This window comes from Pelophylax lessonae (genome assembly GCF_965119305.1).
Source record: "Pelophylax lessonae genome assembly, chromosome: 3".
In the NCBI taxonomy this organism is placed as follows: Eukaryota; Metazoa; Chordata; class Amphibia; order Anura; family Ranidae; genus Pelophylax; species Pelophylax lessonae.
The window spans coordinates 232,630,642-232,648,520 of NC_138770.1; the positions used below are offsets into that span (position 1 = coordinate 232,630,642).

Sequence of the window (17,879 nt, forward strand, 5' to 3'; positions counted from 1 at the left end):
AGGATAGCAACCAGGCTCGGAAAGGATAGCAACCATATGGTTGGGATCCACCTAGAACTGGCACCTGGCTCAGAGCAAGCCGCTGACAGCCTGAGCTGCCCACTCCTGCCCCCTCTAGCCGGCGGGGAACAGATGGTGCATCAGACCTATGCTTTATCCAGCTAGGTAAGTATGAATAAAAAAAAAAAAACATATTTCTCTTTTAATGTACCGTGAGCTGTAAATATATAATTAGTAGGGGTTCCCTGAGACTGTAAAGTTATATCAAGGGTCCCACCATGTTAAAAAAGGATGAGTAAGACTTTTCTAGGGTGATGGTCAGATACAGTGGAGTTTGTCTGAGAAGTTCATTCCTCTGCAGCTGTTCCTAGATTTTGACACATTCCTTGCTGAAGACAGAATAGCTAAAACGCAGCACTTGTAGCAAGGTGACAAGATCCCAAGTACCTATGATTTTACACTAAGACAGTCCATATAGTAGTCATTTTTTTCATTCAACTAGTGAGTTGAACTAACAAAAAGACCCAATTCCCCATTCACACATTCGAGGTAGATGGGGGAATCCCTCCTGCTGAGGTGATTTCTGTCTTCCCTGCTGTCACGGATCAGTGCTGCCAGATTGTGTTGAAATTTTCCAACAGGCCGGTTGTACAGAAATCGATTGGTAGATCAACTTTTGTACTTTTGTACTTCTGTACTGTGGTGCTTCTAGTTAACAGGCATCTTGAATAAGGTTTGTAATGTATGTCATACATCAGCCAGTATTTAGAAGTGTACATCAGGATCTATGATCAGCCAACATCCAAATTAAATGTGAGGAAAACAGGAATGACGTTTACACTGATGTCAAAAGATCATAGCATAACCAACAATAACTAGAAATATTTAAAGGGAGTATAAGATTGAATAGCAGGCTATTTATTCTGATATGGGTTGCTGCTACCTTTTATTAAATATAGCCATGAATTAATAATACAGAAAATAATAAGTTATAAATATGCCCCAAAACTTCTCCCAAGCATCAGTTTGAGTCGCCTTCATCTACATGAAATCCTTATTCTGTGCTGCAATACAAGGTGGAAGAATTGGAAATAAAGATTTTATAGTTTTAAAGAGAATTTTCCCACCACAACCATGACAAAAGAATAAACTCTAGCAAATGGCTTTAAAACTTTTATTAAAAAAAATGATTTGGCATACACTCTAGTGTCAGAGAAAGATGATATTATTTACGTTATTGCACTAAAAACGCACAAGCGTGTCCTTCCGAGCAGATGCTCACCACAGATCAATGCCAAACCATAGGCTTGTGGCACTGTAGTCTGCAGTCATGATTACATACAGGAGGGTAAATTTGTAAGACACCAAAAGAAAAAAAAAAGGTAAAATTGCTTTACAATAAGTTTAAAGAGTAGCGAAAAGTGGACCTAGTGTTTTCTATTGTAAGTAGTGATTTCCACCTGTGTTTGAGCAAAGGAAGACTAAGTTGAGCTGTGTATATGCTCAAACCGCTCAAAAACGCATCAATCCAATGGATGTACAAATTTGCATCACGCTTAGTGTTTTCTTGTGCACCACTCTTCTCCCCCCCTTACAGGTCTAGCTGCTGCCCATGCCTTGCTGCAGTCCTGCTGACTTAAGTTACTAGGCCTCTACTTACTATACTAAGCCCAGACTTTGTACAGGACAACACAAGCATGTGCTTAAGACTTGTGCTGGCAGCAGAACAGCACAAACCAGGAATATCTGATGGCAAACTGGGTTTAAGTTACATTGCTATCTGCTTTAAAGTGAGGCAACTAACGTCGTACGGTAGTACGGATTCAAACAGCTTTAATTGAGGTACAGTTTGTGGCAAAGTGTACATTCGGTGTACTTAAAACGGTCTTAAAACTGGGTTAAACCCCCACCCTTTTACCACCTGACTTCTAAACACAATGTTAACATATGGGTCAGACACTCAGTATACCAACAGATATGGATTACCAGCCTATGCGTACATAACACTGAAAAGCCACGCGTTTCACATTACGGGACTGCAACGGGTGGTACAGAAATATAGTCACGCTAACAAGAAAGATTATGGTTAAATGAAAGACAAACTGTAACTATAATCTACAGTCTGGTGGACAGACGAGATGCAATGTAAAGTTATAGCCCGCAGGAGATGCTGCTCAGTAGTAAAGCCTTCGAGGAGGGTAGAAGCAGTCAACAAAAACATCTTGTTGGGTTGTCCTATTATGGACACGATTTGCCATGATAAATCAATTGCTTAAAAACACAAAAAAAAATTGAAAAGAAAAAAAAATTTAAAGACAACAACTTTCCCCACCAAAATAGGGATACAAAGGAGACACAGGATCATCCCCCATCACCCCTTTTATTGCTAATAAAATTTCCAGATAAAGAATGCTTTGTTCACGCAGGAAAGTTTAGTAGCAATGTTTGTCTGTTTTCCCCTAGAATGTAAGTTGGCCTAAAAGCTAGAATCCCATATCTCTCAAGTATTTCGCCATTGCGAATGCCTTTTTATTCAAGCCGCCTCCGTGGACTCCTTCTTTGCCCATTGCGAAGACCAAGACTGTAAAAGAAAAGAGAAAAAAATCATACGTTACATGCATGTGCTACTGCAATTCAATCTAAACACAGCCTCAAATACTTTATGTGCAGCCCAGAAAGACTAATACCTCTGACACACAATGAGAATATCGGACGAATGAACATCAGTTTTTTCTTTGCATGTTTGCCTCATATTGAAAACCAATAGGTTACTAAAGGTACAAAAATTCTCTTACAACAGAATACAACTTTGTAAGTGATGTAATGTGTTGTTTTGTATAGTATTCTTTTGTTTCTGAGCATGTGTGGTCTTGGCCTTCTGCTTTTTTTCAGACAAATACTGCCCTGGTTAAATAAAAATTGTATGTTCCTCCAAAGCTCAGTGGTGGCTTTAGATGACAGTTGGAGGCAAAAGACAGACTAGGACAGCTCTTGCACCTTATAAAATGCAGTGTACAGGGAAACAATAAACATTATGAGTTTGCATAAAGCATAGCACACTACACTTTAGTGCACAATTGATGAAACAAATCCAATGCAAGCCTCCTTTGAAGCATGTTACATTGAAATGGAGCCCAGAAAGTATGCACACTCTTGCAGGACACTGCTTTGGCTTTATGCATACTTTGTTGGATGCTGAAGAGTATATGGGGTAGCCTTCTGCCACAGCTGGATAACTCCCCTGCTAGTCAAAACAATGTAGACGGCATTTGGGCTAAAACAAGATATTTCATACACCATACTTTATCACTGGAAGAAACAGTTTTCGTGTCATCTACCCTACCTCCTATCCCAGTAATACTTTCTACTGACAGGTACTCAAGTAGGGTTGCAACTAACGATTATTTTAATAATCGATTCGTTGACGATTATTTTTTCCATTAATCGATTAATCGGATAAAATAATAAAAAAACTCAATATGCCTTTTTTTTCATTTATTTAAAATAATAATGAGCAAACAGAGTGTAAGTGCCGGTTCACACTTGTGCGATGCTGGAAGGCTGCGTATTCGCAGCCTGTTCCCGCATCGCATCTGCACAAGAGGCAGTTTACACTGCCATATGCGATACGCAGGGGGTGTCAATTAAATGTTAACGACACCCCCAGTTTGATCGCATATCGCAGTGCGATCTGACAGTTCGCACAGGATCGGATCGCTGACAGTCTGCACAATTAATCGACGGAGCAACTAATCGATAATGACAATCGTTGACAACGATTGTAATTATCGATTATTATCGATTTAGTCGATTAGTTGTTTCAGCCCTATACTCAAGTACTTAAAGTGATTGTAAAGTCTCCTTTATATATATATATATATATATATATATATATATATATATATATAAATAAAATAACAAAAATATTATACTTCCCTGCTCTGTGCAGTTGGTTTTGCACAGAGTGGGCCAGGTTCTCCTCTTCTCGGGTCCCTCTTCTGAGCTCCTGGCTCCTCCACCCTGTTGAATTCCCCCACAGCAAGCTGCTTGCTGTGGGGGCTCCAGAGCCAGATCACAGCTCCCCGTGTCCATTCAGACAGGGAGCCACATGGTGAAAAGTGGGCCGCCCGCCGTGATGCAGATGTGCAGGCAGGGTACCCTTGCTAATACAAGGCAAGTGCCCCACACAATAATGGCAGCAAGACTCTCAAAAATTAAGCGCCCCCACAGTGCCACCCGGTTAAAGGGAGGAGCCAAGCTGACCATATGGCCCAGCAGGCCGCGGCCTATATTTTTGTGGGAACCCAGACGCAATTGCACGGATCCTCATCCCGGCAGAAGCCCAAAGGAAGAGTGGGGGCTTGAGCTATACACACTGGAGCCGCCCCCCAAAGGCGGCACCCAACTCGGCTGCATAGCCTAGTAGGCCACAAGCCGCAGCCTAAATTTTTGAGGGCACCCAGGACGCGAGCCCCAGCGTAGATGACCATCCAGGGGCAGCAGAGGGGAAGGTGGATGCCCAAAGAGGAAGCAGTGGCTTCAGCCACACTCACAGGGGCTGCCTCATGTAGTTTCCGAGTAGTAGGCTGCAAAGCTGCGGCCTAAATTTTCATCTGGATCCGGTCATGTGAGGCCCGCGGATGCTAAACTATCCACTCCCTCAGCCCAACAACTGCCGCAGGGAGCCAAGAGGACATCCCTGCCCTAGTCACCAACCTCCAGGATGACAGGGAACCCTGCTCAACCCCCTCGTTGCACACCAGGAAAACCCAGTCAGCAGCAACTCCAACCAGCCCCTCTTAAAAGCATGTGGCAACAGCCAGCTCATAACCTCACCCAGGGAGGAGTGGGGGGAGAGCCTAAAGACCCAAAGTGACCGCAAATTTAGAGGGGTCCACGCCCACACCAAAACCCTCCACGGGTAGTGGGGGGACAGCTACTTACCACAACAGGAACAGGGTGGGCATCGCTCTGGACTGGACACCACTCCATCTTAATGTGGGTGCTGCAGGCCAGGAGGAAACACTGCGACTCAGGCCGGAGCCAGTTCGTATGTGTCCTTGCGAGATTTTTAACTCGCAGGCCAGCCCCCGTCCAGTGGGGCTATGTCATGGCCGACCAAGCGCGGAACTGCGGTCTGCATGCGCTCACTGGCCTTAGGGTCCGGGGGGACCCTAAGGATATATATTATCCAGTTCGTTGTCCAGTTCCGCACTTGATTGTAGTTCTCACAGGAACAAAATAATAAAAAGAGAAAACAAATCCATTTAAAATGAAAACATTACCAGGACCAGAGATCCCAGCAAGGAACTAGGTCCTTACTCCTGACTAGGCAAAAAAAAAGTGCCTATATTTGAGAGTGGGTAAATACCCTCTGGGACTGCCCAAAGGCATAGTTAAGCTTTTTCCTGCCTAGTGTCCTACTTCTGAAGGGGGCAGTATAACCCAGTGGTTAAGAAGAATTAGGAGCTGTGTCCCTCAATGAACGAAAAAGAGAAATGGCATATTCAATACTCTATTTTTCATTTTTTCCAGAACATAAAAAACTGCTTTGTGAAAAACAAAAAACGTAAAAGGAAATTTGTTCCCCTGAAATGTTCCTATTTTGTTTCTCCATGCCTTCCCATCTCTAGGCAGGATACAAAGAATCTCTCTAGATACTATAGCCAACAACTCCACATCTCACTAGATACTATAGCCAACAACTCCACAACTCTCGGGATACTATAGTCAACAACTACACATCAGTCCAGTTTTCTTTGCCAAATCTGATGGATACATGGTATTTTAAATGACTAAGTGACCTTGGAAGTCAATCCACCCAAAACAGATCTTACAGTATGGGGAAAGAACCATTTCATAGTTCAAACCTCCACATTAACCCACAATAATTCCTGGACTGAAATGATGGTTTATGGCTCAGAGATAATACAATCATGAAAATTCTGGTGCCTATGCAGTTCTTGGCTGTGTTCAAAAATGTCTGTTAAACAACAATGTGAGAGCAGTGGCTCAAAGTTACAATGTTACTGTACTATTATTGTGAAGTGGAAATGCTTCCTCCTGCCTGCAGCAGACTAATGGCATCATCCTAGGCACCATTTCTTGAATGAAACTCAGCTTCATTGAATTATACTGTTCTTCTTTCAGAAATGTATTCAGGCAGACATTGCCCAAATCTGCGTCGATTGTGGTCAGATGTTTCCTTTAAGCTATGGCCACTCAACCTGTACAAAATAATGTCAAGCCATACAAATACAAATGGACACAAACGAGCTGTGTACAAGCTCATCTATCGGTCTGCAGCCACGTGTAAATTTCTCCTTGAGCAATTACAGGCAAACAGCCATGGACAGTGTCAGCCTGTCATTGATTTGTAGTCTTTATGTATACTGCTGAATACAAATATCTGTCCTTACCTGCTGCAGAAATATGTGGATAGAATGGTGTAAAGACTATCCATATTTTAGGCTTCTGGCTACCTTACTACTGAGACATTCACAAGTCTATTAGATTGTAAGCTCTTTTGAGAAGGGCCCTCCTAACCCTCTTGTATTTTAACTGTACTGTCTCCCTTTATATTGTAAAGTGCTGTGCAAACTATTGGCGTTATATAAATCCTGAACAATAATAATAACAGTCATAAAGTACTGTTGTGAGAGGAGTCAGAGGACATAGCTAAGATAAAAAAATATGGGGAAAAAAAAAAAAAAAGCAGGAAAATTTTGTGGGGCATAGTTTTTAGAAGTGCCCACAAATACAGCCTTTTGAAAGCTGTCATGAGCAGGCCCAGAGAAACCATAGGGTAAAGTGCTTAGCTTTGTTTTGCAGATAAATTTGGTACGCTCTATACAATAAATGCTACTAGATTTAATGATAGACTCTAGAAACCAAAAGGAACCACGACCTTTATGGTTTACAAGTTGCAATTTAATTTTGGAATTAAACAAAGAAGTTAATTGTGTTGAAAAAGAAATAAAACAACAGCTGCTGTGTCTGTTCTCACACTTGAGAAGTGAACTTGCATGTTAAGTTAGGCAGCAGCTGCTGATGCATTGTACCTATGCACGCACTAGCACTATGGGGCTTTTCAAAGCACCGGGTTGCTTTGTGCACTCCAGCCCAACCACCGGTTGCCTAATACATCTGTTTATTATATGCATTTGCTTTTAAAAAAATATTAAAGGAGAAGAAACAAAAAAATAAAGCTATAAGTGCACCTGGTTGGTACATTGTTGATAACCTCCTTAAAATATTAGCACGTGTTTAAAAAATTATCCAGGTAAAATTAAAAAAAAATAAAAGTAACTTTTTATGCTAAAAAGTGATGAAAGAAAAATGGTCATAGGAGAATTATGGTGGCTTTACAGCTTCTTGTATGTACCCCATATTAGCACATGAAAAGAATTATGCTACATATGCTGCATTGTTACCACTAACAGAACACATGCATACCCCATACTGCACTACAAACATCAGGTATTAGGAGTAAGTTTGGGAGCATCATTTTGGGAAAATCTAGATAGAATACTAAAAAGTGTTTGTAGTAAATGCATGTTTATTAACCAGAACACACAACTGATGCACCTGGATTTCAATGCACTGCTGTGCGCTGCATTAGCAAATGCAAATTGGGCTGTGCTGGCAGCCCATTCAAATAAATAGCCTGCTTTAACACAACTTGTTAATGCACTGGATCAGATCAGACAGTTCTAAATGGGCAATTAAAGGTTAAGTTCACTTTTTGGAACATATTAAATTTTCAACCTGTATTTAGGGTGGAACATGTAACATGTTCCAGTTCCTGCTGCCAGTTCGCCCGCCCCAACTGAATGAACAACAAGTACTGTCAGCTACTGCAGCTGACGGCTTGTGTTTCTGAATGAACTACAACGGTGTTAATAAGCGCTCTTGTAGTTCATTCACAAGCCCTGTAGGCTTTATTTATTTTTATGAAAAGGTGATGACGCCGCCCACACTGCACCCCACCCCCTCCAGGAGCTTTGAATTCCTACATGTTGTCCAAGTAGATCACAACCTCTGAAAGGCTGCCTCCCCCTGCTCTATAGTGTGTAATTGTCTCAATTGTGTGCAAGTGTCACTTTTTTTCTGCTATTAGCATGAATTACTTCTGACAAGCTTTCCTGACACCAAGAGAAAAATGGTGACAGGGGAAGGATCTCCACTGACTGACATCCTCAGCTCTGTTCCTGTGTGCTGTGTAGAGGGGGCATGCCTCTACCGTCCTATCAGCTTTTAGAGCTCTCCTCACTGAGCTCTGCAGATTGTAACTTCAGCTCTTCGCCCCCTTTTTGCTGAACTCTTTGACAAGCTTTATAATTCAGCACTTTCAATGAATGGATGTAGAGAAGAGAGGGCTGTAGATAGACAGATACACAGACATAAAACAAATCATCATAAGTTGTATCACCTGTCACTTCACTAGGTATATGTGAGGGTTTACAACTGCTTTAATGTGCCTTTCCATCTTTATGCTTGCTGTACTATATTTTCCACCACTTAATGCATTTAAACTCCTTTGTTAAATTAAAGTCCACCCTAAAAGGAAAATCCCCACATCTATAGATCTCCACATTCCAACTCTAACCTTTCTAGCCCTATAAAGAAGAAATCAGTATACTTACCTATTTTGAAGCCAATCCAACCCGATCCCATGCTGAGCTGTCAGCTGCGGCTTCACTGTGGGGTCGGGTGCAGAAGACAGCCTACAACGGAAGCCTCATAGTAAGTCAATGTGAGACATCACATCCCATGCATTTCACAGCCGTTGTCGACCGTGTACTCTGCAGAGCTTCCGCCGCTGGGGATCGAGTCAGATCAGCTTAAAAAAAGGTAAGTATACTGATTTCTTCCTAACAGGGCTAGATAGGTTAGTGTTTGAACATGGAGAACTATAGATGCAGGGATTTTAGTTTTAGGGTGGACTTCTCCTTTAAGCCAAACCAAATCACAGCCAAACTTCTCAATCAGAGTTCCCAGGCATATAAACGTATAATGTAAGAAAGAGAAAAATAGGGAAGCAAGCACTGGCCATTGGCCATGCAGGTAATAAGCAAATTTGATTGTACCCATTACAGATATAATTACATGCTAAACAAAGAAACAAATATTTTATTCTACCAAAACCACACACTGAGAAGACTTGCACTAATGCCTCGTTTCCACTGAGCTGAATGGTTTGGGTCGGTACAGTTTGGAAGGGTTAGAATGGTCCGGTCTATTCAGGTGAGCGTTTCCACTGCAAGTCGGGCGGACCAGGGACCATGCGGGGTTTACACCAAATGAGGTGTTTGTTTTGCTCTTTCATTTGACGTGAGCATTGAAGTTTTCCTGTCCGCCAATCAGTGGAATCTATCGTGTGACGCCAGTAGCTCCGCCCTAACCGTACCGTACCATTTCCTATGGCCCTACATCTGAAGGAGGACCAGGAATGGTGCGATTTGGTTCAGTTGTATGGGCCACTTTCATAATGGAAACACTCAAATTAGTGTACCGTACCGAACCGACCCGCTCAGTGGAAACGAGGCATAAGGTGACCCCTTTTATTTTTATCTGAAGAAAAAGTCAAGAATACTAAAAAAAAAAAAAAAGGTTTCCTTTCAAGGATGTAACCTTAGTATTAATAGCCACATAAAAAGGTCTTACCTCTGACAGCTTTGCCTACAGCAATGTTGTATGTTGGTTCTCCGCCTTGACTTTTTGTCCTGATATCCATTGTGTAATCATTCTCAATATACAGGCTGTCTCTGATCACCGAGCATTTCTTCCCTCCAACAGTTAGACCATTAGTGAAGAATCCTTCTCTATCCTTTCCTATCAGTACATCTATTTCTGCAGGCTGCAATAGCAAGAGGAAAAAAAAAAAGATTTGATTTAAGTGAGCTCCAGAACACAAAGAGAGGAGCAGCACATCATACCAACAAACATGATGTGAGAGAGAAAGAAGTACCTATACATAAAATATCACTGAAGCCATAACTCATAGAGACACTTTTAAACATTGCTTCACCAAGAATAGGAGTTACAGAAAATACATTTTGATTATGTATATATGCAAATTAAATGTACTTGTTTTTTATAAGGAATGCTTAAGGCAGTTTCTGGTTCTGAGTAAACAAACACAGTTTTACTCCAACTTGTATTACGTAGAGCTTTAACTGTGAGACACCCAGGCTCTCTCAATGACATACAAAAATACAATACAGTAATGCTTAGCAACCAGATTTCTCTTTATTGTGCTTAAAGTGGAACAACAAATCTTAAGCAGGCAGGCTTTTTATCACAGAAGAAACATGATATGTCTCTTCTACAATGCTGAGCTGTGCATGCGCAGTTCATGATACATTCTCAGCATGGTGCCTTTATAGTAGGATGAATGAACTCCTGCACGTGGTTTACATCTTTCCACGCCAGTTATAATAAGTGGAGACCTGGCTCACAGAAAAAGTGGAGGAGAAGATGTCGGCGCTGACAGGTGACCTCATAAGACATTGGACCGTTGTTGGGTAGGTATGTATTAGATCTACTTTAAAACTGCTCAAAACAAAAAATTCTGAATAGCTAAACACATCTACTTGACTTTTTCAATTTAATAAAGATTAAGGGCACTTTCCTAAAAGTTCACCCCCCCCCCCCCCTCCACCTGCCATATTCTATACTTGAAACCCTTATCCCAGAATCTTGTTTCATTGTTTTTTTCAGTGGTCTAGCTGTGGCATTCTTTGACCATCAGCCATCTGGCTTATATTTCAGCCAAAATCCTGAAATCCTGTTCAATTCTGACCAGGCTCCTACATTTGTATAAGATCATCTCTGAAGTGCCACCAGTCTTGGTCCTATACAAGTGTATGAGGACTGGAGGATGTAAACAAAGCCATTGCTCAGGGCAGGCTGCATCTGACCTCCTGAGGTAAGCAGTGGGTTCAGTTGGGGGTTCTAGCATTGAGCAAGTCAGGGAGTGTAGGTTAGTGTACTTTTACTAAAAGTGCTCCTACCCTGCCTTAACCACTTAAGCCCCGGAAGATTTTACCCCCTTCCTGACCAGGGTTTTTTTTGCGATTTTTTACTGCGAGACTTTAACGGACAATTGCACGGTCGTGCGACGCTTTACCTAAACTAATTTCACGTCCTTTTTTTCCCACAAACAGAGCTTTCTTTTGGTGGTATTTGATCACCTGTGCGATTTTTTGATCATGCGCTATAAACAAAAAAAGAGCGTAAATTTTGCAAAAATAACAATATTTTTCACTTTTTTTTATATGAAATTCCCCAAAAAAATGTTTTATGCTACATATGTTTGGTAAAAAAAAAAATCGCAAAAAGTGTATTTTGATTGGTTTGCGCAAAAGTTATCGCGTTTACTAACAAAGGGAAAGATTTTTGACATTTTTGGTGTTTTTTCTTTAACGAGTAATGGAGACGATCTGCGTTTTTTTTTGCGGGACTGCGACATTGTGGCGGACAGATTGGACCCTTGACTGACATTTTTGACACTTTTGGGGGTACCAGTGACATTACTACATTAATCAGTGCTATACATATGCACTGTTACTGTAAAAATGACACTGGCAGGGAAGGGGTTAACTGTATTGGAGAGGGAGGGGTTAAGTGTGTCCTAGGGGCGTGTTTCTAACTGTGATTGGACATGTCTCCTATTGTAAAAACAGAGATCAACGGTTCTACATAGTAGAACCGTCTGATCTCCATTTTTACACAGGGGAGAATGACAGGCGGCTTGTTTACATAAGCCGCCCGCCTTTCTCCCGCTCTACCGACGATCGTAGTGTGACCGGCAGACATCAGGTCCGTCGGTCACACGCGCAGACTCCTCTGTGAACGAGCCGGGGCGGGGGCGCGCGCTCGCCCGCTATTGGCTCAAAAGCCGGTGACAGGCTAGTGACGTAGATCTACGTCACTCTGCCTGGCCGGGGCTGACTGCCGCAGTAAATATACTGTGCGCAGTCGGCAAGCGGTTAAAAAGATACTAAACCCACAACAGTAAAATCAGTCTGCATATGCAGTAAAGTATGCTTGTTTTACTCACTGTGGAACCTAAGAGTCTATTGCTGTGCACTGTGTAAAACGGAATTTTTGTAAAATCTTACCTGTAAAATTCCTTTCTCTGAGTCCTCCGACAGTCGCCGCCTCTTCATATTCGTCACATATGGGGTATTAGACTTTGCTCCGAAGGAGTAGCTAGGCAACAGAATATGTTAACAATAAAGCTTTAACATATCCCACCCTCAAGGGGTGGTCCCCTCAGTCAATACCCTCCTACTTCCTGCAACCATATCTCAGTTTTAGTGGAATAGCAGTAGAGTATACATTCAAACCCCAAAAGAGGGGCGGGGCGGCGACTGTCGGAGGACTCAGAGAAAGGAATTTTACAGGTAAGATTTTACAAAAATTCCGTTTTCTCTTACGTCCTCCGACAGTCGCCGCCTCTTCATATTCGTCACATATGGGGACGTCCCAAAGCAGTGCAAACATGAGGGGTGGGAAACGCATCCGCGCCGAAAGGCAACGCAGTCTCCACATCAAAGAAAGGAACCTTACCAAAGGAAGGAAACCAGCTGGGCAACAGCAAAAATAAGTGCTCAACAGGAGCAACAACCCAGGAAAAGACAAAAAACCAGGGGATACAAAACTTATCCCAACAGCCAGGAGTCCCCAACAAGGGACCCTAGGGAACAGCCGCACTAAGAACCTTGCGGCCAAAGGAAGCATCCGCCGATGCCTGAACATCTACTTTGTAGAATTTTGTGAAAGTGTGTACGGTCGACCAAGTCGCCGCCTTACACACCTGGGCTACAGAAGCCCCATGACGACAGGCCCAAGACGTACTCAGAGATCTAGTAGAGTGCGCCTTCACAGGCACAGGGGGAACCTTCCCCTGCAAGGCATAGGCCTGTTCAATGGTCTGCCTGATCCATTTGGCAATGGTAGAGGCGGAAGCCGCCATGCCCTTCCGAGGACCCTCTGGAAGAACAAACAAGGAGTCCGTCTTTCGAAAAGACTCAGTCGATTTAAGGTAAACCCTAATCGCCCGAACAACATCCAGAGAATGCAATCTCACCTCCTTTGGATGTTTAGGCTTCGTGCACAACGAAGGCAAAACAATATCCTCGTTAAGATGGAATTCCGAAACTCGTTTCGGCAGAAAAGAAGGATTAGGTCGCAAGACCACCTTATCCAAATGAACAACCAGGTACGGAGACTTGCAGGACAAAGCCGCCAGTTCCGACACTCTGCGAGCCGAAGTGATCGCCACCAAAAAGGCGACCTTTTTGGACAACATAGACAACGAGATCTCCCTGATCTGTTCAAAAGGAGCACGTTGTAACACAGATAGGACTAGATTCAAGTCCCAAGGGGGCAAAGGATCCCTCCTAGGAGGAACCAGATGCCGCACACCCTGAATAAAAGTGCCAACCAAGGAGTTGGAAGCCACGGGACGTTGAAACAGAACGGCCAGCGCAGACACCTGACCCTTTATCGTAGCCAGCGCCAAACGCTGATCGACACCCGTCTGAAGGAAAGACAGCACACGGGAAACCGAGTACGTGCGGGGTGAAAACCCCCTGGACTCACACCAGGCAAAATAGGCCTTCCAAGTACGGTAATAAACCTTTCCCGAGGAAGACTTCCTCGCGTTGATCAAGGTATGAACAACCTCTGGAGAGAGACCCTTCTCCTTCAGGACCTCGGTCTCAACAGCCAGGCCGTCAAAGCCAGCGACTGTAAAGCAGGATGGTAAATCGGTCCTTGAGACAGTAGATCGTCCCGAAGAGGCAGACGCCAGGGGGCGTCGACCGCCAGATTCACGAGGTCTGCGTACCAGGACCGGCGAGGCCAGTCCGGTGCCACAAGAATCACCGTGCTGCGTTCCGAGTGTAACCTGCGAAGGAACCGGGACAGCAACTGAATCGGTGGAAACGCGTACATCAGCCTGTACTGATGCCACGGGGCCACTAACGCGTCCGACGCGTCTGCCCGAGGGTCGCGCGTCCTTGCCACGAACCTCTTCACCTTGTAGTTGAGGCGAGACGCGAACAGGTCCACATCTGGAAGACCCCACTTTGCGCACAACATCTGGAAGACAGCCGGATGGAGAGACCATTCCCCCTGATCCAGGGTCTGGCGACTCAGATAGTCCGCCTGCCAGTTCTCCACTCCCGGAATGTGAACCGCCGTTATCGCCGGGACATGAGTCTCGGCCCAAGACAGAATGTCGGCCACTTCTCGAGCCGCTCGGGCACTCCTGGTGCCCCCTTGGTGGTTGATGTAGGCCACCGCCGTGGCATTGTCCGTCTGCACCCGAACCGGGCAGCCCTGCAGCCGGTCCGTCCAGCGATGAAGACAGAGCCTTATCGCACGCAATTCCAGAATGTTGATCGGGAGGGAAGACTCCCCCTCCGACCAGGTCCCCTGGGCGGACAGAACGCCCAGAACACCACCCCAGCCCGACAGGCTGGCATCCGTGGTGATTATCGTCCACGAGATCGGACGAAACGACTTGCCCCCGGACACCAACGGGGACTGGAGCCACCACAGAAGGTTTTCCCTGGTGCGATGACTCAACGAGATCTGAAGATCCAGAGATTGAGGTCGCCCGTCCCACTTGGACAAGAACGAGACCCCGCGTGTGAAACTGCGCGAAAGGAATCGCCTCGAAAGCCGAGACCATCAATCCCAGACATCTCATACACGTCCGCAGAGACGAGTTCGGAACGTCCCTGAGGGACCTGACTTCCTCCTGAAGAGTCCCGAGTTTGTCTTCCGGCAGGAAGACCTTCGCCTGCACCGAGTCCAGTATCATTCCCAGATAGGGAAGACGAACCGACGGACTCAGTGTCGACTTTGGAACATTTATCGTCCAACCGAACTCCTGCAGAGTTTGCATCGTGACAGACAGGTCCTTCTCCAGACCCTGACTGGTCGCAGACCGAATCAGAATGTCGTCCAGATACCCCAGGACAGAAATGCCCGGGGCCCTCAATAATGCCAGAACCGGTGCAAGCACCTTGGTGAAGACCCGCGGAGCCGAGGCGAGCCCAAAGGGCAACGCCACGAACTGGTAGTGATCCTCCGCAATGGCAAATCGAAGGTATCTCTGATGACCCTCGAATATGGGGATGTGAAGATACGCATCCTTCAAATCGATGGAGGCCATGAATTCCCCCGGAACCAGGGCAGCCACCACCGAGCGCAGGGATTCCATGCGGAACTTGCGAACCCGCACAGAGCGGTTCAGAGCTTTCAAGTCCAGAATTGGACGAACCTTGCCCTCCTTTCTGGGCACGGTGAACAGATTGGAATAAAACCCCCGAAATCTGTCCCGATGAGGCACCGGAACCACCACTCCCTGAGCCCTCAGGTCCCGCACCGCCAGGTGCAGATCCCGCAGGCGCTCTGGAGACAGTTGTAGATTTGAGGGAAAAAAATCTGCTCTCTGGCCGAGAGAGAAACTCGATCTTGTAACCAGATCGAACGATTTCCAGAACCCATCTGTCCCGCACACGGGCCAACCAGGGCTGAAGAAAACCGAGCAAGCGTCCCCCCACCCCAAAACTGGGTGATTGCGCCCCTTCAGGCCGAACTGTTATGGGCCGCAGGTCCGGATTGGCCGGACTTCTGTTTCCCAGACCAGGGTTTCTTCTGAGAGCCCTGGCCTTTGAACGGTTTGCCCTTGTAGTGCGGCCGAAAGGCACGAAAGGACCCCTGAGGGGGCCGAAAATTCGCATGCTTCTTCCCAGAAGCCCCCTTAGCCTTGGGGAAATGGGGCAAGAGAGTGCTCTTACCCCCGGTGATCCCCTTAATCAACACATCCAGGGACTCCCCAAAAAGGCGAGACCCATCATAAGGCAGATTGGCTAAGGTTTTACGTGAAGATTGGTCCACCGACCAAACTTTCAACCAAACCAGGCGGCGAGACAACACCGCCACGCTGTGCACACGTGCAGCCAACGGAATCAGGTCCAGGTCCGCATCACACAGATACATGACACCCTGGTGGATCTGATCCACCATGTCCAGGGTCGCCGCCGAGGCCGAATCGGCCACTAGGACGCGCCTAAGCATCTGCGTCCAACTTGCGATCGCCTGGGCCGCCATGAGAGAAGCAAATAGAGCCTTAAGCATAGAACCCGTAACAGAATAAGTATGACGGGCAAGAGACTCCAGTCTCCTATCCGTGGCATCACGGAAAACAGGGGATCCCTCTGCAGGAATCGCAGTGGCTTTGTTCAAAACCGCAATTGCATGATCCACTGGTGGAGGCACACACCACCGTTCATCAGTGGCAGGGGAGAAAGGATAACGCAGCTTGAATTTACTTGGTACCGCAAAAGGTTTGCGCAGATCGCGCCATTGATCCTTTACAGCGCGCTGAAAATCAGCATTGCAGGGAAAAACCTGCGGCGTCCTGCGTTTTCTCTGCGTCCCATAAGCCGCCAAGGCAGCGGGGGGACACACTTCGTCCTGCAAACGTAGCGTCTGCTTAATGGAAGCAATCAACTCATCCATGATTGCAAGCTCTTCAGGCGAGCCAGGGGGAGAATTATCAATCCCCTCAACCTCAGCCTCTACCTCAGACCCCACTAGATCAAGAGAGGAGCGGGACCCCGATAGGGGGGTCCCTGCCAGAACAGCCCCATCACCTTCACCCTCAGAATCGGAGGACAGAGTAACTCTGGGCCGTTTAGTAGATTGAGCAGCCACCAGCATTTGCACCTGGGCAGCAAGGCCAGCCACAATAGTGGCTAAATCCCCCCCTGGGGGGGAAACAGCGGTCCCCTGGCTTTCCACCAATACTGTGGGAAACTTGCCCTCCTGAGAATCCATTGCCCCTGTACGCCAGACAACCAAAGGTTAACTGCCCCCTTTCAGCAAGCGCGGTAAGCGCAGCCCACCGCACACACTCAGGCACAATGAGACCCCCACAGGGAATATACAGACTGAATACAGGCAATGGACAACAGGAATAGAAGGATAAAACCTGAGGAGACCCCGCTGCTGCAGCTGCCTCGACCGGTGTTCCAGGAAAAAGGAAGTGATGCTGCCAGGGCGCTCTATGTAAGCCTATGGAGGCTACAAGAAAATGGCCGCCGTGCATGTAAACCATGCGGCCGGAGCGGGCGCCGGTAAAATGGCGTTGTTTGGCGCCGAAACCGCCGCTCCACAGTGCATAAAAACACACACAATTTCATCCCATTATATGGATACATGTTAGATCGCCGCAGCGATCGCTGTATATGCCCCAACATGCCATTAAAAACATGCCCCACAGCACACAGCTTCCCACACTGCCCAGCCTGACACACACAGTGTCATACAGCTCCCCCCCCCCCTTGCAGCCCACAGCATGCAGCCGAGAGATAGGGAGACAAGCAGTGTGATTTAAAGGCAGGTTACACAGTCCCAGACTGAGACCCCCCCAGACAGACAGGTCCCCACATAGACACACTTACCTCATATGGCGTGGGGAACCCGCACAGGCGAACAAGCCGCTGCACATGAGGCAGGGAGAGTCGCAATTCAAGACGCACACAATGGCGGTTAAGAAACCGCACAGCGTCCGGTGAGGTAGCCACCTCACCAAACATCCCTGCACCGAACAGGGATGGGTCGTTCACCGTGCCAGGAGCGTTACCTGGCTGAACGCTCGATGGCAGACTGGGAAGCCACTGACCCACGACCTGCGATCAGGGGGATCAGCCCGAGACCCAGTCCGCATGATCCTCTTCGTCCGAAGAACTAACTAATGCTGACAAAAACAACAGCTAAGGAAAGGTAGAGAAAAAACTCAAATAAAATATTAAAAAGAAGAAAGAGTCTGGGACAAAAAGTCCCAGCACAGA

General features: G+C 46.0%; 1 protein-coding gene across 1 annotated transcript in view; it reads right to left on the bottom strand.

The window, feature by feature from the left end:
• Positions 1 to 1,160: 1,160 nt before the first annotated feature.
• PFN2 (profilin 2) overlaps positions 1,161 to 17,879 on the bottom strand; it is a 64,735-nt gene continuing 48,016 nt past the window's right edge. The window contains exons 2-3 of the mRNA XM_082249538.1: positions 9,667 to 9,859; positions 1,161 to 2,581 (exon numbers count right to left, since the gene is read on the bottom strand). Coding sequence (XP_082105664.1) covers positions 2,484 to 2,581; positions 9,667 to 9,859 — 291 coding nt within the window. The 3' untranslated portion in view covers positions 1,161 to 2,483. The remainder of the gene's footprint in view (positions 2,582 to 9,666; positions 9,860 to 17,879) is intronic.